The sequence below is a fragment of the Chroicocephalus ridibundus genome, chromosome 5, assembly GCF_963924245.1.
Source record: "Chroicocephalus ridibundus chromosome 5, bChrRid1.1, whole genome shotgun sequence".
NCBI lineage: Eukaryota > Metazoa > Chordata > Aves > Charadriiformes > Laridae > Chroicocephalus > Chroicocephalus ridibundus.
In genome coordinates, this window is record NC_086288.1 from 57,813,692 (window position 1) to 57,837,267 (window position 23,576).

General features: G+C 39.2%; 1 protein-coding gene across 6 annotated transcripts in view; it reads right to left on the reverse strand.

Moving 5' to 3' along the window:
* Positions 1-12,924, reverse strand: part of RAB28 (RAB28, member RAS oncogene family) — a 67,387-nt gene extending 54,463 nt beyond the window's left edge. For 2 of the 6 annotated variants that reach the window (XR_010071307.1, XR_010071308.1), the window contains exons 1-2: positions 12,576-12,922; positions 5,030-5,126 (exon numbers count right to left, since the gene is read on the reverse strand). Coding sequence is in view for 4 of the 6 variants with exons in the window: in XM_063336522.1 (XP_063192592.1) it covers positions 5,030-5,126; positions 12,576-12,653 (175 nt within the window). In the remaining 2 variants the exon portion in view is untranslated. Of the gene's footprint in view, positions 1-5,029; positions 5,127-12,575 lie in introns of all 6 variants that reach the window. The other 4 variants (XM_063336522.1, XM_063336519.1, XM_063336520.1 and 1 more) reach the window with 4 other exon arrangements.
* Positions 12,925-23,576: the final 10,652 nt, after the last annotated feature.

A 23,576-nucleotide genomic window follows, 5' to 3' on the forward strand; every position in this document is an offset into this window, starting at 1 on the left:
GACTGTATCATTTGGAAAAGAGTCACTTGCGTCCAGCTAAGTCATTAAGATACAGTAAAACTATAGCTAAATATTAACATATTTAACATTAACAGAAAAGAGTTGGAATTGCATAAAATATAACATTCCTGACTAGAAATTATATAACATATTTCACTGAAGAAACATGTAAAACTACAGAGAAAGTTCTACAGCATGGTACTTGGAGTTGAGATGTAATGCAATTAATGCCAACTTAACCACATTATTTCATACTCTGTGTCCCTTAACTCCCCTCCAAATTTTCTTTACAAATCTAGAAGTGCGGAAAATGTTCACAGTAGCTATGTTTCGGTAGTGATGCTCTTAGTACTATACAGTTAAACAATTAGATAGTTGACAGATTAAAAAATGGAAATACTGACACACATCTAAGTTGAGGATGCAAACTATGATTATTTCCTCCATCCACCACCCCAAAAGCAGGGAACTAAACTGGACATGATTTACATAATTTCATTTTTTAAGAATCTACACCAAAATAGACCTTCCTTTCTACTCTGAACAGTCTTTAGGCTGTGTTGAAACTGTTAACAGGTTTTCAAAAACAAAGTAACAAAAAAAATCAGTATTTACCATCCTACAAGTCACACATACATACTCTGTGAGCTAACAACTCAGAAACCCACAGACTAAACATACACATGCAGCAACGCATGTCACCACATGCATACAAACATATTAAAGTATAATTTGCCTCATTTTGCATGGTGACAACTGTTTTCAGAACTGTACTCATTATCTGGAAGCACCAAACTGTAATACAGTAAGGTCTGATGAGGATTTTTCACATCTACATACAACTCACATGACTTGCATGTAAATAATAATTTATTCACACATATTCATAAATGCCTATTAATTTTATTCCTAGATTAAAAACATCACAACAAAATCAAACTATTTTATGTTATTAACAACCTTATTTTACACAATGTAATCTACTCAGCCATCAATTTATAACTAACATGCTCACATTAGTTATGCACTTGAGTGTGCTCCATGGAAATATATCCCAGTGCTCAGTGAATATTAACAGCAAATTAGAACTATATAGCTGAATAGATGCTACTCGTGGTATTAAATATACCACTTCATATTTTTATGATGCATCTTGCTTTAATCTAGTTAAAAGCGCAGATTTCCTCAACTGTTACTCTGGTGTCAAATATATAGAGATGAATGTGAGACAATCTATTCACAGTACTTTTAAAGTACACTGAGTTTTATCTAATACTAAGATAAAGCATTTCTACATGGAGCTTAGTAGATAACATCGTAAACACTCCAGCTCAATAAAGGCAACTTTTCATAGAATAAAAAGCTTATTTGTTTTGACAGTGCATATACTATTAATTATTTTTAAAGCTTAGAACATAAAAGACTGCAAACAATGCAGGAAAGTCTTCCATAAAGCATCTGCTGCAGATAAATGTGAATCCGCTGTCTGAAATGACTATGCATCCTCAGTGGGTAAACAAACTAAACATGCTCAAAAGCTCACCATGCTGCAGTATTCCGCCCCTAAATTGGTTGTATGTATTCTACTGGAAATTTACCATGTCATCCATGCCAGCTATTTGGGAAAAAAAAAGCTTTATAAACATTATCACTTTCAAATTCAACAATTTTCAGATTCTTAATTTCATGTTCAAATGCTTTAAAAAGTTTCTAACTTTATCTTCTCTCCTAGGAGTAGTAATCATGCACAGCCTACTGGGCTTAGTACCTGGATAACTGTATGAAATCACCTGAGAAACTTTAATGCAGGAAGTAAAATTAAATGGTCTACCGGTGACTGTTCAACTTAAAAATCTACTACTGTGAATTATTTACCTTCCTTCACTAACAACAGAAAAAAGAAACTGGGGAAAAAAGTTTGGAATGTTCATTTAAGGTGAAGTGGTTCTTAATTAAGACCTCACTAATTCCTGAAATTCATGCTGATCATCTCCAGTGCAAAATGCTTCATTTTCCCTTTTTTAAATTAGATCTTGTAATACTTGTCTTGTGGTCAGATGGATTTTGGGGGAGAAAGAAGGATGTTAGGATTATTCCGACAAAAGGAAAGACTCCAGACAATTTGCCTAGCAAATATTTAATTAACAGCTATGATAGTAGCACGTTAAGTTTTCTGCAAAGAGTTTGAAATCTTCTATTTTTTCATAGACTTAAGAGGAACATACAAACTGGAGAACGACAACAAAACAAAATGAAACTATGTATAATAAGACAGTCCTTAGAAAAAAGGTTAACATACCAATAAAAATAACTGAAGAATCCCATAAAAATAATATGCAATACACTGATAAGGAACAAGAAAGCACTAGCATTTCTTTACTCGGCAGAAAATGCACACAAGAGCGAAGTTAAAATAACTGAGGGAAGACAGTGCATGTATCTAGACTGTTCCTTGTATGTACTGAGACCACTGGGCTGATTCAGTAGTGATCCTGCAGAAGTATACTTGGTGCACTGGTTAACCTTATTTAAAGTGCTGCACAGTCAAGATGGAACTAAAAACACGAGTCTGCCCACTTTTTGCACTGACGACTTAAAAAAACCCTTTTAACAGAAGAATCCTGTTTACTGGACTGCACCCACAACCTTCCTTAAAGTATTCAACTATGGCTCTTAAGAATCTCTATCAGCAGACCCTCTAACAGATACGCTATTTAAGCGGTAAAAATCTACACTGTGGTTGCATCCAGACTATACAAGACAGTGCATCAATAAATACACTGAAATTGATTTGCATTTGAAAAAAATATTTTGAACGAACTGCATGAAGAGAATTTATCAACAGTTGAACACTAAAAGTCACATTGTTCAAAATTAAGCAAAGGATTTACTATTTGTATTAAACCATATTGTTTTACCATATGTTTACTTTTTTCAATGCAAAACTGCATCAGTTACTAAAACAACTGGAGATGAATACAGCTTTTATTTTAAAAAAGGCCAAAAAACAGAAAAACAGTACTTTATTTCACAAGCTTTAGCATTTTAATGCATTTCTAATGTGGCCTAATGTAAACTTCTGGGCAATTCTAGAAATCAGTAACTTAACTTCTGAAATCTTTGCTTACATTTAAAGAAGAAAAAAAAAATTCAAATACTGAACCATAGTTATTCATCAATTCTCCTACTAAATAGGAGAAATAGAGGCTTTTTTCCTACTGATATACACATTATAATTCCTGTGCAGCAGTATGAATTAACCTTTCAAGTAAACATAGCAGCTCTGCAGACCCAGAACTAATCAAGAAATTAGAAAAATCCGCTTACTTAAGTAATGCTTCCCATTCCAGTATTTAGAAGTTTTACCTCCCTCCCTCTTCTCTTCCTCCCCTCTCACTCCCCACCACCAGTTCAGCTAACCTATAAAACACAGAAATCCATATATACCAACACACACACATAGGCACAGACAATCTACAGAAAAATGCTTCTTCCTGCACATGAATACATTCCACAAACGTTACTATTTTCTTAGTGATAAATGAGAAAAATACATGTACAGACTTTGCTGCTGTTTTGGTGCTATTTTCATCAACATTCTGATTTTACTACAAAATAAACTGGAAGAAAGTAAAACGTGAATGAATCAATAGTTGATAATTTTCCAAATTTTCTACTCAACAAGAATATTTAGAATCCCAGTAACGTACTAATAGCTTTTGTATGCTTAACAGCTGGAAAAAAAACTTGCAAAATACAAGTTCTCAGCATGCACACTACATGATTTGTGTACACGTTCTACTTGCAAGTACTGCTGTTAAGTATCATGCACACTGGTATTTTTAGAGGCATGAGCAGGACAATAAAAAAATTATTCTGTTGACTTTATGGAGAAATAAGCACTGAAATTTCGTACTTTATCACTCACCAGATACTAAAAAAGTACAGCAAAATGGCCAAACCAAAACAGTGAATGCAGAAATAGTCTGGAAAGATGATTCTGTTTCACTTAAGAAAATATATAAACATAATCAAGAAATTATTGGCAATATAATTTTAACAAAATATAAGTTCAAGAACTTTATATATTTTCTTATAATTTCAGGTTATAGCTAAAATGCTTCATTTCTGGGTTTGTTTCACTCTGCACTCTCAACAAGGGAAAAAGACAGAACTACAGAACTTGCATCAACTTTATCAAATCTCACTACAACTTTTAATAATTACACATACTTTTTCTAACGTCTTCTGGTTTCTGGAACTAGAAGAAATTGCATTTAATGACATACTTTCATACTTAGAAACTGAGCAACCACAAATGAATTAAAAGACTTATTTTAAGCTTCCAATTGTTCAGAGACAAACTTCTACCAGCAACTATTCTCTTTTAATTATTTTTTTGCGTTTTCCATGCAGTGTGCTGCAACTGGCATCTAAATAGTTTCTTTGCCGTCGTGAAGTGAAACATCTTGAATGCTCAAACTGTATTTTTATGAGTGCCGAGGGACCCTAAATTTTAGTGGTCTATTAAATGCCAGCAATTTCATGCTGCCTTGCATAAAACAGCATTCACATATTAGAGCACTGCAACTCCATAGCTGCATTATGCTTCTCTCACACAACTCAAATACAAGTTGTGTATTTCATTTAAAAAAAAATTTAAAAAATCTATTTCTTTCAAAACACTTGCACTTTTTCAATGAATATATTTGAAGTTCCATTTCTTTGTTGTATGTTACATTATCCACGTGGACAGCAAGTACACCCAAGTAGAGATAATAAAAATCACAAATATAGATAGCATTCCTTTTATTTGAATTCAGTGTTTTACTTAAAGATAGAAGCTGTAAATACACAACCCTTTATCACCTGAAAAGAACATACTAACAAAATTTTCTCTGAATAACCTAATTTACTTTGCCATAAAAACCACTGTACTAAGCTTATTTAGTATAAGTTACTTTGAAGAATCTGTTTCTACAAGCCTTACTTCTGCCCAACCTTTCAGTGTTAGTTTTTATTCTCTTACCTGGCAATATTATCCTTTTCAAGAAGAAGTCCAGTCCTATGGTTTGTTTATACTGTTTTCCAAATGTTTCTTGGGCAAAACGCATGGCTAAGGATGTCTAAAACAGAACAATATTAAATTAAGTTGTCGTTTTAAAAAGCAAAAAACCTGATGTTAAACCAAAAGTATGAAATACCATGTAGCATTTTTTAAATCAATCTATGCTGACAGTGTTCATGGGTTTGGACTGACAAGCATTTCAGGCAGCTTCAATATAGTAAGACTAGGTGGCAAAGCCTACTATATGCAAAAAGCATCAAGGCAGATATTTCCTTTGTATTTCTAAGATACTGTGGCATTCATACTACAAAATATTACACAGATTTGAATGAGGTACCATTAGTACGCTCAAATTGACACAAATCTAAGTGACACTCAACATACCTGAAGAGCCTACTATTTTTAAAAAGCGTTTATTTCCAAAACAAGGGTCCTTCCCTGGTACAGAATAGCATGATCCAAGACCAACTTTCTGGGAGGGAACAGAGATCTGCACAGTGCACAGTCCCACAGGGGCTCCAAAGTGAGTCAGGATTCCTGCCACTGTACATCAAAGTTTCAGGATCAGGGATAACAAAATTTAAGACAGGAAGAGCACTTTTTCATACACAGAAAAAACTAAAATGTTAAGAATGTACATTTGCAGAATCATTCCTTTAAGCAGAACTTTGGAAACTTATTTCTTCAATTTATATTTTGTGCATTTATGAAAGTAGATACACTGTTGACCTAATAAAGAATCAGCTTTTACTACATACTGCTAAAAGGATACAAAACTAACCTACATAAAGTAATGAAACAAGGCATTTATATTCTTTCACTAGCAATTTAAGCTCTCCACACAAGGCAAAAAAAGAAAAAAAAAAAAAAAAGGAAAAGGGAAAAAAAGAGGAAAAAAAGCCCCAAAATCTAAGATTAAAAAAAAAGGAAAGGAAAAAAAGAGAAGAGCAATTATAAAGAATACAAAAGTTTGTATTGTGGAAAAAACTTAAATACTATATTAAAAATTAATGTTACATAGATAAAATACATCCTACATCAAATTAGTGGCGTGCACTTACAAATCTCTTGCTGACATGACATCTGAAAATATAATAACAAAGTAAGCACAGGGGAAAAAAAAAAAATCTAAATATGCATTTACATTTATAGGGGGGAAAAAAAGCCTAACAGCCTCACAAAACCCTTCCACTGAGAAAACTCAAAATGGGCAAGTAATTTTTTTGCCAGCTTTCCATTTGTCAAGACCTGAAGAGATGAGCCACAATTCAATTATTAGAAACTGCTGTTAGAGCACATTTAGTTAAAAATGCAATAGCAAAATAATGCCAATAGTTATGAAAAATGAGAATAGGCAAGTTCTATTAATAGAATGTTATAACAAAGATCTAAATTGTGCCCATAATGTCAAATGTATGCAGAAAGAAAAGGTAATTTCCTTTTTTTTTTTTGCACTAAAACATGATCATCAGAGCTCCATCCAGTATTAAAGCTCTAGTATGAACAGGCAAACATTTATTCAAACTATTAATTTCCTGTGAAGTAAATAACACAAGATTTACTATTTTCCTTTTTCTATATCACATTTATATTCCTATCACTATCTATATATAGATAGATATACAGATAGATAATAAATGACATTTTGATATCAGAAGATATGTTTAAGAAGTAGTAAAAAAAAAAAAAAACAATTGAAGACTTTGGCAACATTTTCATGTACTTCATTGAACTCAACCCTTGAGAGGATTAAAAATAAATAAATAAATGGGGAAAAAAAAGCAAGTAAACTTGAAATAGCATGAGTAGGCTTAGATATTTATATTACTGTGGAAAGGGTAAAGACCACAGAGGACAAATTGGGAGAAGGTTCTTCTGCCTACAGATATGTGACAGTAATACCAACAACATGCACAAAATAAAATTCAACACAGCTTTAGACTGTAGTACAAAAAAAATCAGTAGAACTGATTCTTTTAATCACAATAGTTAGTACGTCAAGATTACAAAGACATTAATTTTCATCTGTCATGACCTTAAATACGCAGATAAGAATAAAAACATTGCAGGAATACACCATACAGTCTTTTCCTTGAAATTCTCCTTTTTAGAAAAGTAACCAGTACCCAGAGTACAGATTATAATATCATCTGACTATATCATAGTATTCTATATTCTCTAACACACTAATTTAGATCCCCATTAAATAAGCAACCACTCCCTTCTTGTTTTAAGGGCTCAGTAAATATTAGCTTTATCACTCTGTGACACTCAATATTCCCTGAGGGCTTCTAGGGGTGTTAGTAAAAATAAACAACATACATTCAATTAACAGCCAACCAATAAGAGCAGCAAGTAATCAACAGCACAGCAAAGTTCTCTTAAACAGTTTTCCTCTGCCATGCTCTTGAATGCAAAGGAATTTATAGCAGAAAATCATTGACTAACTCCTTTTTAATTTTTTTTTCTAAAGCTCAAGAAAGGTGTTGGATTACCAGACTAGACTCTATTCACAGAACAAGCATTTATCCACAAAATACTAAGAACAACAGTTCAAACTTCTCCACAACAGTAAACAGAGAACTTATATCAATGCATATTCAAGTACCTCTACAATGCAAATACTCCCTTCAATCCTAAAATTGTGCTCTGCCATGCCTGCCATAAAAGATTCTGCATGACAGTTTTGCCTATAAGGATATGTTGAGTACAATCTATGTAAAAAGTAACCAAAGTTAAATAACGGTTCAGTAGAACTGTAGTTGTAAAAATAAATAAGTGATTAGTGACCATTTTTAAAGTAAGATTATGCTCCATTCATAAAATTTCAGCCATTAATCTAAAGATCAGAGGATAGTATGATATCAAGAAATCTTTGTTCCTTCACATCTGTACTAAGGCAACCAGGCCACCAACTTTCATAGCAGTCTTTCCATTAGACCCAGTTTGGCAGGTTCACACATTTGTCTTAAATACTTCAAAGCAAATGCTGTTCTGAATAGCAGTACACTATCAAAGGTTGGTGTCACAAACTCTCTCCTTTCAGAGTCTTTGGGTTCTAACATACGTACGCAACCAAGACAGCAGTAAAAAATAATACATAAAAATTACAGTACGTAATTTTATAAATAAATCTAAGTGCAAAACACAATGGGATATTTTAGGAAGGTTTTTTGGAAGCAAATGAAGATGCAATTAAACCTCACAGGTGAGGCAGGACAATTTCTTGCTTCTATCTCTCAATGTCAACGACTCACAGTATAAACTGCTGACAAACTGTTCCTAAATACCTACATAGTGAGTAAATAGAAAAAAAAGCAAAAAATATTTATGAATTACTAGCAGACAAATCAAACAGAACAAGCAATGATAGCCAGCTCTAACCGACACTGACTACTCACCAGGACAACATGTAAACTTGTAGAGAAAACCCTGGCAATGACAATTCTTTGAGTAAAATCCTATAGAAGAAATCTTTCAGAAACCAATGCCAAAATGTAGTATCATAGTTGTAAGAAAGAAAAACTAAAACAAAAATGCATGGGATGCAAGCATGTAGTTTTGAAGCTATGAATTCCCATTCACATACCAACTTTACCAGCCAGTGGCTTCTCCAGTGGCTTGGAGAAGCCACTTCCCAAAAAGCAACACTTACCTATCCCTTCCCTCACTCACATCTAGAACCTCAATGCCATTCTCCAAGCACAGCAACACTCACCCCTCAGTCATGTCCTATCCCCATTGGCAAGGACTTTAAGACAGACAAAATGAAAAGAATCACTGGGCTAAATAATGAAATGCTTTAACTAGCATAAAACCGCATAACTGTCCAACACAGACAATTTGTCCCTGAGAACAGTCTAGGTTTAAAGGGAGGGAAGGTGGGGAGGAAAGTATTTTTTAAACTAAGGAAGTAGTTCTGTCATCTGAAAGTGATGTCTTTCCACCCCACTCCTAACTAGTGATGAAACTTGGTTCACTGAAAAAGAGAAAATTATCAAGACTTTTTCACATTAGATATGCATCTATGAAGTTAGGCCAATCTGCACAGGACTCTTGATGCAATTTTCCATTTGCAAGACTGAACAGTGACAACCATGTTTTTGTCAACACTGATGAAGTTTTGGAGCCCATGTGAAACAACAAGATCCAGAATTGGCACAACGCTTAAAAATGTGGCATCCTAAAAAATCCTAAAGCAAGCAGGACACAACTCTGTATACCAGCCTACGTTTCAGTTCCTGCAAATTCCCACACCAGATCAAGCATTTGCTTTTTCATTTTCATCATTTGTTGTTAAGAGGAGAAGGAACAGGTAGGATGTTTCTGCTACCATACTTTAGCCCCAGTTGCAACAGATGGCATAAAGACAGAACCTCAGCTGCTTTCCTCTTCCCACACACCTATTTTTCAGGACCTGCCTTCCCATGAATAGCTCCAAGATTTGCTTCCAGAGGCCCTAAACCTATTTCAGTAGTAGCAAATTGAAGTAGTTCTGGCCCTAAGGATCATCATTACATATTTCAATATTAAGCCAATCTGTGCATAGCAAAAGTAGAAATATCTGGATCATAACATCATTTTTTTCAATCCATACTAGTACTGCTGGTTTATTTTAATGGAATATCATTTTGATTCAGGAAGAGTGGATTGATTTAAAAACCTAGATGCATAAGGCTGCTGTGTGTATCTATGTTCCCTACCAAATCAAAGAGCCAACTGCTACTAATAATTGCTGTTTATCTTCATCTCACATTGTCCCCACTTCCGATTTTTTTTCGGATTGTTTTCCTAGTTTGTCTAGTTCATTAAAATCATTCTCTATTACTATCTTCTTACTAACCAATCTTGCCCCTCCTCAATTTTTCTTTTCAACAATTTACCATTTCCTTACCATCTCTATTTTACCCTAATACTTTTTCTGTGAGATTCTACTCTGCCTCTCTCACTCCTCTCATTCCTTCATCACTTTTTACCCTTCTCTCCTTAGAGCTTGCTCCAGCAGTGCTTATTCCTACTCTTAAAATTCTAAGTATCTAATTATTCAGTCAACCACCACAAAACAAATGAATAGAAGCACAACATCCCTCTCTCCTCATGGACTGAGCAATTCCTAGCTAGTGAAAACACAAACATTACCCTTAGCTTGAACTCACATTGATTTGTTTTTAAACTGCTGCCAACCCTTGCACAGAATCTGAATCACATTGCTTCTAAACAATGGTTGAGGGAAAAGAAATGAAGTTTTCACCTCCAGCCAGCTGACTCACAAAGAGAGATTTTTTTTTTTTTTTTTCCCTGGAGAACTGAAGACCAGACAGCCCCAGATGGCCAAGAGGAAGGGAATATTTTTTTTTTTCTTTTTCCCTTTTTTTTTTTTTTTTGGCTGGAGGAAGCAACAGAAGGAAGTCAAATGTGAACATCTCAAACTAAACACGAGATGCAATATTTCAAAGATATATTCAATTATTTCCTACACTCCTCCTGCCCGATGATCCCAGTGACAGAGGAAGAGAAAAACCAATGTCTTGCACAGTAAATGAGAGGCTAAGTATGCATGGGTGTAAAGACCAGCTGTGAACCAGATGTGAGAGACAGGCTATTTAGAGCTGCAAACATATAGACATATGCATGTTTCAACAAGTTAGCGGAATGAGTAACCAACAAAGGAGAGGAACCTCAACGATTTAGTCTTCAGACGTGCTTGAAATAGCACTAGGTACATTTTACCTTTCCATTCCATGACCCAACCACTTCTTTATTTTCACAAGATCCTACAATAAATCTATTATTGCAAATGTTTGCTGCTAGGCCATCAGGATGGCTAGAAGAAGCCTCTATTACAGCATCATCTAGGGGGGACAGGAGGAAAAGCAGCCCACCATAGCATAGCTGCTGCTCATGCAAAATAAACTGCTCTTGAAGCACAGGATTCCTAGAGGCAGTAGGAGATTCAGTGAGCGGCAGCTCCCGTGTGGGAGGGAGGAAGCAGCAGGAATATACATCAAAACTCAAGAATGCTTGAAAATCCATGTTTGGCAAGAGGTCTTGCCACAAGGTGCTGAACAGCAGTAGTGAAAGGATTCCTCAGTTTGAATGGAAAACTCCTGGGGAAAGCTACCCGTGAAACAGCACTTCAGCTGTCAATCCTGTGCATTTATTATGCTCTCATCACATAGTCACTTGGAATTGCCCATCAACTGACTTGGATGAGTACAATGCCACTTCAGACTGGGTTCATAATCGCCAGTGACAAAAAATGTTTTGTTTCTTCACAGAGCTCTGCATAAGTGAGCAAAACCATGTACGTACTTTCACTAAGAGCTTATTTCTATTAATGACAGCTAGTTCATTTAAAGCACCTCTAAGAATATTTCTACTTTTCATCTGAACTGTGAGGCAGGCAGACTTTCTGCCTCCCTGTGTTTTCAAGTTGTTGATAGAGGAAAGAATATTCCTCAAGCATAGAATAAAACTACTATTTTTGTGTGTACGACACAAAAGCATTCAGGCTACATACTGCAACAGATATGTTCATATGTGTAAGCAGAGACTAGTGACTACTTCCATGGGTAAGAAAGCATCTTTTGCCTTCTTTGGTCTCTATTTGTCAAAATTTCTTTTTAAAGAAGTCAACTATAACCAGTTTATAAACAAACCACTTATAAATAGTACTTAAATGATTACAGATAGAAAAAAAAAAGGTAAAAGTCACAAACGAAAACTAAATTGACCCAAAGTGTCTTTCCAAACTCTGAAACAGTAACTCAGAGATATAAACTGTTCTATCCACCTCAGGAGGTTATCATCAGTTCTGAAGCCGAAACGAAGAGAGCCTGCGGACCCAGCTAAGCAACCTTCCCTGCCCGCCGTTTCGGGGGGAAGCGCGAACTGAGGTGCCCAGCCCCGACCCCAGCCCCTCCCGGGCACTGCCCACCGCTGGGAACAACCTGGGGATATCCCAGCAGCTCTAGCCGAGCAACCACCCGCCACCAGCGCCCGGCCTGCCGCCCAGGGAAAAGCCGTACCAGGCAGCACCATAGCAATCACGTTGTTAGCCGCTCCTTTTATTAAGGCTCGAGAAAACTGAATTAAAGTCGTGTAAGGCTGTTTGCTGACCAAGCCTCTTCGGGTGCCGCGAGGGTACGGCAGCCCCGTTAGAGGGTTTCGCTGCCGAGCAGGGAGCGGACACGGAGGGACGAGCCCGCCTCGGCCGGCCGAGGAGCGGCGCGGGCTCGTCCCGGCTCTTCCTTATGCCCCCGCCCCACACAAGCTGGGGAGACAACAGAGAGGGAGAAGTTGAGGGCCGGGGGTGAAGGGGGAACAGTCAGCCGGCGTCACGCCGCCGGGTATCCCGACAACGGCAGCGCGACAGACTGGAAGCCGCCGCGGGCTGCTGCCTCCTCAGCGCGAGAGGCGGAGGGGGAGTGCTGCGAGGGAAGGCCAGGAAGGGGGCACCGCGGCGACGGAGAGGAGCGGGGCGCTGCCGGCGGGGGCCGGCACTGACCTTGCCAGTGGTACCGTCTCCAAGCACCACTAGCTTGAGCTGGCGGTCCGGACTCTCCTCCTCCTCCGAGTCCGACATGGTCCCTAGGCCCGCAGCGGGGAAGGAGAAGAGGCGGAGGGCAGCCGGGAGGGACGGGGTGCGGGAGCGAGGAGGGGAAAGGGGAGAGGAGCGAGCGCCGCGCTCACGAAGCCCGCAGCGCCACAGAGGCCGGAGCCGCCATCTTCCCTCAGCGCGCCCGCCGTCGCTATGGCCCGCGCGGGACGAAACCAACGAGCGAGGGGAGGGAAGGGGGAGAGGGGAGCGAGCGGGCGGGAGCTACACCAACAACTCCGGCGGGCGCGAGCAGGGGGCACCCGCCACTCCCTCACTCCACCCTTCCTCCCTCCCCCCCAGCCGTTGGGCGAATGGTTCGGCCCGGCTCGCGCTACGCGCAGTGGTAGTTTGGTCCCGGAGTGACGCCCCGCGCGGTAACTAAGGAACGTGGGGTCAGAGGTGCCGGGAGGTGGGGCGGGACTAACGGCTCCAACGGCCTCAACGGCCGTGCGCGCGGAGGGGTCCGACGCCATCGCGGGGGGTGGGCCACCCTGGCCGGTGTGGAGTTGCCTGCCTTGACCGGGGGGCGGCCGCCCGTCGAGGCCCTCTTGGGCGTGTTGGCTGCAGGCCGCCGGGGAAGGCCGCGCTGGCAAGTGGCTTGGACACTTGGAAGAGAAAAATCCGGGAAATTCCCGGAGGGAGTTCTTTTGGAGGCAGAAAACAGGTGGTCTGCGGTGCTTCCTGGTAGCATGCCTCCACCAAGGGGCTGTATTTTCATTCTATGTCCACCTGCGTGGCCAGTTCCTTTTCTTGGCTGGGCTTCTCTGCAGCAACAAGATGTACTTTTAAAGAAATGTGGTAGCATAGAAAAAAAATACGGTAGCAAGCACCGCACCAAGTCCAGCCTAATTTCCCCACGTTGCAGATGAACTTGGCTGCTCTTGACAGCTCTTGGCTTAACCTCCTAAACCCACCAGATAGGGATGTCACCGTTTTCTGAGGCAATCTACTTAGAACTTTAGATCCACTTAGGCAACTACTAAGAAAACTTGTCTACGTAGCCCCAACTGAATTTTGAGCCATTATTTCATTATGCACAATGACCATGGAGAACAGTTTACAACCTCCTCTATTGCAGCAGTCTTTCCCATACTTGAAAGCTGTTAGTGTGTCTTCTGTCCGTCTTCTTTTCCGTAGACTAAACAACTCCTCCTCGTTCAGGCTTTCCCTGGGTTGTCTGTTCTAGACTTCTGACTATTCTTGTTGCTTTCCTTTGGCCCCTCTCCACTTTCTTGAAGCGGTGTGCCAAAAACTGGATACAGTACTTTGGTTGAGGGCTTATGAGTACTGAGTAGAGTGGAAGTATTACTTCACGTGTCTTACATACGAGACTGCTGTTTATGTATCCCAGTATGATGTTTGCTTTCTTCACGGTATGACATTGCTGACTCGTACTGTTTCTGATTTACTTAACAACGTCTGAATCCCCTCCTGTTATCAGAATTTCATACACCTGGAGTTTTTCTTCCTGTGTAACTGTAGTGCTTGCTACATGTCCCCATTGAATTTAATCCTATACTACAGGCTGCTTACACAATTTGTCAATATCATTTTATTTATAATCTTGTTGTCCAAAATGCATGCTATCCTTTCCAACTTGGTTATATCTTCAAGAATCATATTCTCTATTCTAAAGTTATTAATAAAGATATCCAATTGTACCAGATCTCTGCAAGCCCTTATTTGAAATATCCTTCCAATGATGAATGATAACAATTCTTTGGGCATAGTTTACGTAAAAATTTGAACAAAAGAGATAGTTAATGCCACTTAAAGTATAGATCCACTTTAATGAATTCAATATCAGGCTAAGAATTTTTAGAACAACTTTGTGTAATGCCAGAACAGAAATCATTCCTGTTTCAGTCTCTCCCAGGTTTTCTTTTTGAAATGTATGTCAGAAATTTCCAATATTACAAGTACAGCGTTTTACTCAATCCTCAGCAGGATCGAGAAGATTTCTTATTACTCATGTCTCATGTATTCGAGTGTTTGCCGTACTGAGTCCAAATGCTTTCCCAGTGACATTCTGAAAAAAAAAAAAAAAGGAAAAAAAAGCAGACAAGACCTTAATTTCTAATGGAAAACCAGACACACATCTTTGTCACTTTCTTCATACTTCAAAACAAATTAAATGTGTTACTCATCAACTATTTTCCACTTTAAATCATATTTTAGCCTAATTATACAGCAAGCTGTTCTAACTAGGAACTTCAGCAAGATCAGCATCAGGGTCCAGCTGAACAGCATTTCTTGGAAGGAAGAGCAATAAGGACAAACATGGAATTTTCCTTTAAGATTTTTATATACTGAACGTTTGTACAATTGGCATTAGACATTTAAAAGCTTCTCATCTCCCATCAGGGCAGACAGGCAATCGATAAACCACTGGAAATATCTATGGAACTGTTCCTATTCCTGCCTATTCTGCCTCAGTAACCTTAAGAAAGAACATAAAAGATGAATTCAGAGCTTCCCAGTGCTTCTGGGGAGAAGACGGGTTCTATTCAACCCCCCAAGACAGAGAATTAGTGGGGTTCGGGTTGTGTGTGCAAAAGCAGGATGATCAGAGAGGAAGGTGCTCCAGGCTACACGTATTCTCATTTAAAATACGACAGAAGTGTGTGTGTTATAATACAAATCCCTAAACTTAATTTTCTTCTTAGATAATACTACTCCACAAATCTCCTGAGCTTATTAAAAGTTATCATCATCATCATCATCTAAATGAGTGAAAAATATAGACAGAACCGTTTTGTCTCCAACACGGCATTCATGGCGTAAAATTGTCTTGAATTGCTGTATTTCTGATTTATTTAAGTGCTTATATATTAAGGCATAATTTTGGAAATACAGAAAATACTTGATACGGATAAACATACATGTTTGCTGTTGCCTACCAAGAAGGATGAATGGAAACTACCCCAGGAGACAGCGCAGTAGTGTAACTGGACAACTCAACCCCCAAGAGTCTCCTTGCAGTCGTTAAATGTATGAAATACAGGGATGTACTAAAATCCTTTTTGACCAGAAGAAAAATCGGTGTACAAGATTAAAGCTGCCCATTGGAGTTAAAGCTTTAATTAAAGATAAAAATGCAAAGGAGCATTGTTTACCATTATTTCCCTTTATACTAGCATAATGGAGCAAACAATCGGGCTACAAATCTTTTTATTTGTCAATGTTCAGCAAGCACATCAGGGGTGTGATCTTGTTCTTTTATGTGGAGTGGTACAGACTGGTGGTACCAGCAAATCCCCTCTAGGAGGATTTTCAATTTGAAATGTAGTCTTTGCAACCATAACTAGTTTGTTATTTGCTAAATAAGAACAGCTTTTTATAGATGAAAGGAAGTTAGTCGTGAACTACTTCATACTTTAAAGGTAAAGGGAATATATGAAGCATGTTGAAAAGCACTGGAATTAACAAACTGAACACACTGCAGTCAAATATATTTTTTTTCATTGATGGCAGTAAGCCAATAATTTGAAACTCTTCTGCATTTTTAGAATAATAAGGAAAAATCCTTGAACAGTGCCTTTGAACAGAGCTTTCACTTAAAAATCCCTGGGTCACCCAATGACACTGAAAATAAATATATTGTTTAGGGGACATTCAGTCAGTATTTTGATATTTGCTCAGTTGTTTTCTGTATACTTTAGATTACTTCTCCATGAAGAAATTTCACTGGTAATATTGTCAATGATAAGTGAGATGGCAACAATTTAAAAATCCCCATATTTCATTTAGGCTCTAAGGAGGTAGTTGTATCCCCATTCTCTGTCCAGTTTTGGCCTGTTACTTGGCTTGAGCATTTTCTACTGAATTACATCAACTTCTTAAGTATGTGAAACCAAATGGTATAGACAGTGTCCTATCTCTGTACTTCAGAAAAAGGGAGGGAAGAGCTCTGTGACTTTATTTTAATTCCCTAAACCAATAGTTATTGATCACTGGAGCCTTGGGTGTTTGAAAACACCTTGCAGGAGTCCATGGAAGGTTGCTGAGAAAAGCAAACCCAGAAGGCTTAAATTCAGCCTATGTAGATTTTCATTTTCGGTTGAGGACTTTTAAGAGTCTGTAAGACCTTGTACTCCTGTAAGGCCTGTAAGTCTGTAAGGCCTCTGTATGCCACTACCAAATCTTCCACCTTTATCAGCAGGGCAGTCAGTTTAATAAATGTTTTCATTTGGTTTGGTTCATCTTCAGATTGTCACTGAAGTTGTTCCAGTTCAGTTTTAGCAGAAAAGCTCAAGTATTTGGAGGCTTGGCAGCTCCCCAGAAGTGGGATCACTGCAACTGCTGAGGAGCTTTGGGTGCACAGAGGCAATGGAGAGTGACAGGAGGGGACAGAGTGGTTTAGGAGGGGAGACAGGCAGCAGTGGAGGGGTCGGAAGTTTTATGTAGGTAGGGAAAGGGGGGCTGGAAGGGTTGAGTGGGTGTTGTAGGAAGCTGGTGCTGGGAAAGATCTATGGGAATTTCTGCGGATCAGAGATGAGTGTGGGAATCTCTTCTCCGCAGTCCACCCCTCCTGTGCAACATCTTCCTCCCTCACAGAAGACAGCGCCACGTACCCAGCTCACTCCTCGTCTGGGTCAAAAGGAACGTTCCTTCCTGGCACCTGCTCATTTCTGTGCCGCTCTTGGAGGTCACAAGTTCCCTCCCTCATGTCTTCCTCTACACCTCCCTGGTCACGTTTTTCAGTGCAAGCCATTGCCTTTCATTTCTGCTGTTGTTTTGAGCTGTCAATCAGAAATATTCTTTTTCCCCCACTATTTTGTTCCAGTTTTATTAGAAAACAATTGTTGGTAATCAGTTTCAGTTTGAAGAAGAAATAGCACAGTTCCAGTTTTGGTTCCTTTGCCCTTTTGTTGTTAGGTTACCCTGACTAAATAACTGTGGCATACAGAGTCTACTATGCTTTCAAAGGCAAATTGTACAAATGCAAACTAAACCTTTTTGAATGTGTGAATTTTTTAGAATATAGTATAAGGTTACATTTCCTACATGCAAGTGTCTACAAAAGAGCCAAAAATCACTACCGACATAGGAAACAGCCATATGCTTCTCCCAGGCTCTGGGAAAAGGTGCGAATTGAGCTGAATGAGGCGGAATTCTGGGTAGAATGAGAAAGGAATGGCATGTGTGAGAGCCTGCAGCCTTTTTGCCATTCTCGTCAGGAATTTAGGGTCGTTAGCTAGTGAGTCATCTGTGCCGTCCTCTTCATCTCTTGATGGAAACAACACATTTCTCGGAGTGATCGGGGTGACCGACAGGAGCTGCATCCTCTGTTACCGATACAAGCCATTCCTTTAACTTTTGTTCTGTTTCTTCCTGTGCTTATACAAACACATGCATTTCTTTTTGTGTTTCATTCGTATCAATTTTTCTATTTCAAGTCTCTGTGGCTGGGATCCATAGACCCTCCTCTTCTTCGAGGCGGAAATTACCATTACATCTGTTTGAACAAAGAAAGTGTCCTCGAAAAGAAAAGCGAATTTGTTGCAAAAGAAAAGTGAAATGTGCATTAAAAAAAATAAAAATAAGAGATTTACTTGTGTTATTGTGTTGATTTTGCCACTCAGCTCTGGAGCAGAGTAGAAAGCAGCTGTTAATTTTAATTGCACTAGAGTTTTGCAAATAACAAACAAACTGTTTCTTCTTCATCAGTATCATCTCTAATGTCTTTACCAGATAGTCTTTTCTTCTGCACTGCTTGATTACTGTGCCTTGAGTCAGACTCGGTGATTAATGTGGCTGACTAGACTGACAACTGAGTGGAAATGGTAAATAATCACTTGTTTTTATACATGTAAAAACCAGTTCCTACTCAAGCTGGAAATCCTTGCTTTTGGAAGGGCATTTTTCCATCTTGCTTCCTGCTAACCTAAGGTCATTTAAAGAATAACTGCTTTAAGTGCTTGTTGATTACAGTGATGTAAACGTCTCTGGCCCAGACGCTGCAGTGAACAAGACTTTCCACACAGGAATATGGTTAAAGTGAAGGCCGCAACTTTTATGAACTACATTGCCTAATAAAACAGGGAAGAACCGCTAGCCAGCTGTTCCCCACAAACTACCCAGTAAAACAGGACCGGTGAGGTTCACCAAGCATGAGACTATGGAGGCCAAGCTAAATGTTTAAGAGAAGGCTAACCGCATCCTCCCTCCCGCAAAAGTGACCAAGGCATGTGGTCCCAAACAGTAATCTCCTTCTGCACTGTCTGTGCTGGGGAGAGAAGAGTAAAGTAGTAGCTTTTTTCCTTTGTGTAAGCTGCTAATTTTTCCCTGCATTGTGGAAAAGGAAATAGCTAACTGACACCTGGCTAGTATTTAAGACATGAACAGTAATTCTGGCCACAGCTAACATGAAAAACCCACATTGGAAACTTGCTCTCCAGTTGTGTGAGTGCACAAACAAGTTCTCTGGTCTTTCCACTAGCCGAATTTGCTAGTAAAACCACACCGCATTTTCAGTGTGGTAAACACTTTTTCTCTACTGTTGGAGGAAAGCACACTAGCCAACTCAGAGTAGAAAATCCAGCAACAGCCAGGCTAAATAACAACAGTTAGAGTCAAAAAGACCTTCAGAACAAGAACTAATTTATAGAAGAGGCAACGGGAAAGTCACACAAAGTACATCCAAATTCTACTGAGAGGATCGCGCAAATTTGAAGTTTCCAACCTGAGCATAGAGGATCACTGGGAACTCCAAGCCACAATGCTTGTTAGAATAATGAAGAAAGCAATCTTTCTCACAGTTTTGACCTCTTAGTAGTCCAATAAAAAGCCATTAATTTTTTCTTCCTTTTATAACAACGTGGAAAATAATTCTAGGATTATTTTCTAGCACCAAGGACTGCAGGTTTGGAAGGACCCACCTGAATCACCGGTGACCCGTTATTGAGTTCCTGAAGGAAACCACCAAATTCAGTCAGAAAAGCAGGAAAGTAATTTTGTCCCACCTCTCTTGCTGGAAGCTTGTTGTAGATTCCATTTGGTGGGTTGACCCCACCTGGCAGATAAGCTCCCACCCAGTCACTTGCTCGCTCTCCCTCAGCAGAACAGGGGAATCAGAAGGGCAAACCCAAGAAATGAAGGTTGAGATAATGACAGTTTAGTAAGTGAAACAAAGCTATGCACACAAGCAAAGCAAAAAAAGGGAATTCATTCACTACTTCCCATCAGCAGGTAGATGTTTAGATGCTTCGTGGAAGGCAGAGTCTCAGCATGTGTAACTGTTACTTGGGAAGACAGATGCCATAACCTCAAATGTGCCCTTCTTCCTTCTTTCCCCCAGCTTTTATTACTGAGCACTACAATTGCATTTGCTTTTTTTCACAATTAAAATCACAGTTCCAATAGATCTAGTAGTCATCTCATTCTCCTCTTAAATTTTTAGCTATAATGTCTTATCTTCTCCTGAAAATTTAGTTACTATTTTCCAAGTGTATGACCTTGCACTTTATATGGCTGAATCTTATCCCACATCAAGTGCTTCAGACACCAGAGTTATCCAGTTCTTTTGGACCAATATCTTGAGCCTCCACTTTAGCTTCCAAATATCATCTTACCAGTTAACCAGCCCAGTCCTGCTGTTTATGGGCAGCTCATTAAGAAACGCATTACACAAGATTGCAATTGAAGCTTATCACTGAGGCAGCTCATCCCCTGCAACCTGATACTCCTGACAGTAATATCCATCATCATTTTGTCTTTATCTAGTTCTCCCATCTTCACTTTATCTACTGATTTCCACCTTTCAGACTTAATGAGTAGCTACTTTCTATTGAAGCCCACATAGATGATATCTACAATATCGCCCTTGTCTAAAAAATCTTTCAGCAAAGAAAATTATCGTGTTAATCTGACACATGAAGTAAACCTGTGTTGCAATGTATCCTATTTTTCACTTGCCTGGAGGTCCTTATTAATTATTCTTTTTCAAAGGGAACTTTATGCCAAGAGAAATCCCTTGGAAGTACATCAGTAAATGCCTTTATATAATCTGTGAATATATGATCTACATGTGAACAATTCACAAGAAGACAAACTCAATTTTCTGAATAAATTATTAATTGCAAATTATTTTTAAGGCTCCCACGATACCGAATATATCCCTTAAAGCACTTTTATGATCTGCCTCTCCAACAATAATCATGTGCTATTGATCTCCATCCAAGGTACTACACATGCATGTGTGGAATGAATCTTGACTTGGGAAACCCACTGCAATCCCCCCAGCTCTTGCCAAGTCTAACTGACCTGCTCAAAGTCATATATGGTGTCAGCCTCAAAGGCAAGACTAGAGCCCAGGGATTCCTATCTCGACCTCTCCAAAAATATGTTTATCTCCAACACTAAACTGCAGATGTTATAGTCATGACTGTTATACCTAAACATGCAGTTCTGCGTTCACTGCAGCACATACCAACCATGCTTTCAGAGTGCTCAAACCTAATTAGTTCCCCAGACTCCTAGGCTTTATTTTACTAGTCTCTGTATAGCACAGAAAAATATTCTGAGTTGTGATCCACCTGGCAAAACTTTAATCTCAGTTCCAGGAGCTTTTTTCCAGAAAGAGATCTCTCTCAACTTCAAATTATTTTGGTTATGCATCTGCATAGCTCTTCAAAAATCTCCCATACTGTATGGGAAAAAACGTTACTAGTCCGATTACACAAGACTCAGATGTGAAGAGATGAGAGTCTACTCCTCCGCTCCTTCACTGCTCAACTTCCTTGTCTGTAAGTGTCTTGGCTGGAAGGTACTGATGATCCAGTACAGTTGTCTGTCACAGTGAATAAAATTGTCTCATTGTTTCTTGGTTCTCCCCCATGACTGCAGCAAGTTTCTATTTATTTCTGTATGCCTAGATTTCAACTTGCGATTTTTAAGGAGCAAATATGATCTATTGGCTATCCCCGTGTACATCACCTAGTGAATTGAGATCCTCATGCCTGACTACAGATTTTAGCTGCTGTGAATATATGATCAGTACAGTCAGGTCTACACCTCAGTCTGGTGTACTCAGACTGGATGCACACTTTGCTGTGAAACTTTTGTGGGAGAAGTAGGTTTGCACTGACTGCAGAGCCTGATTTTCTTGAGTAGAGAACTATGCTAGTCCGAAATGAATTTGAAATGTCGTTAAAGTGCCATTTATTAGCCTCCTACTCAGCTATGTACTGCTGTTAGAGACTGTATAAGATAGAGAGTAAGAGGGGATGAAGCCTAGCGTTGCCTCCACAAACCATCCAGCCATCCATCAGCTGTGCCATTTCAGTGCAACATGTCGGCAAATGAAGGCAAAGATGACTGAAGCACTAACTACCCTGGTGTACTTTGCCAGAAAATGATCCCCGTTTGAATAAGTAAATGTAACATGTCTTAATCAGCTTTGAAATGTCTATTGTGCCTGCCAGGCATTCATGTCACTGCCCAGTGTGACAGGGGACTCTGACTCACGTTCGGAGAGCAAACAGCTGCAGCAGTTTGCAACGTTATCATGCCCTCTGTTATTTGCTGTCACACCTCTGCCTGCAATTACCACCACAGCAAGAGATTTGGCAGAAATGAACACGCGCCCACACCTCACCCACACCACAGCCTCATGCCTTCGCATGAACTCCTCTTCATCAGTGACTTAAGCCATGACACGAGCAGTGAGGCCAGGCACAAATCCCTGAGGCCACTTCAGCTACTGCGAGATCCAGCAAACTGGAGAGCTGATGTCCTGGCTGGGCAGCTGGGCATCACAGTCCGATTCAGCAGCTGGCCTGTCGTAGCTCTAATAAACATACTCTCTTGGATATTACCAATATTTAAAACAGTAAAGCTTACAGCTCACTGGTAATGTGTCTCAGCTGGAATGGCAAAGGGCTAAAATTTTAGATACTTTTCCTGTCCATCTTTCTTACTGAACATGACAAACTAAAATCAGAACTGCCAATAATCCGTAAGTGGGTATGACCAGCAGAATTACATATCTGGGATAACTGATTTTCAAAACCTACTTTGTATTAATTTTCTTCTTTTGATATGTATATCAAAAGTTACAACTCACCCAAAATGCTTTTGCTCAACACTAGCCTGTGTGCTCCCAAACTAATTTCCTCCCAGGAAATTTTACGTCTTAGAGTGCAGTTCATTTATCGCTGCCAAAACTATAAGCATTTTTGATGGAGCAGGAGTAGCTTTATGGCAGGATTATCTCAGATCTCTGTTTAGCCAAACTATAGAGATGTACTAGCAACCCGGTAAATACAGAGAATAGTAAGGAAGAGATAGTTAGGAGACGCACCAGGAAAATTTAAAAGCAAAAACTGTGACAGCATTTGCATATCTAATTCTGTACTCAAGTAGACAAAGTTGAAACCTTGCAATTAAGGCTTTGAGAATATGCAACTATTCCTATTGTGAGATTAGGTATTATTTTCAGTGCCTTGAGGATTCCACCACATATCCTGTTAGTGGATCAGGTCCTGTTGGTTTTACTTTACTTTACCCAGGCAAAGCTCTTGCTGGTTAATAACAGACTAAAATTCATGTTCAGTGTGGCAATCTAGTCAACGAATTAAGAACTTGCACAGCTTATTGCATGGACCTGATGAAAGACCATGAAAAATGCACATCTAGAGTACTAGGAGAACCGAGATTCAAACTTACAATTAGATGTGCTGGCTCTTTAATCTTTCTCACCAAGCAACACAATTTCAAATGTTTGGAGTGATTTTTCTACAGTTACTTGTAATTAGAGTGCACATTTTTCAAAGAAAATATTATATTTGAGGTGATAGTGTTCCTTTTAAATGGACAAATGTACACGTACACCCACAGCCACACACACCGACATATGTACCTGTGACTGCTGGAGCACATCAGATGAAGTGGCTGGATTTTAGATCC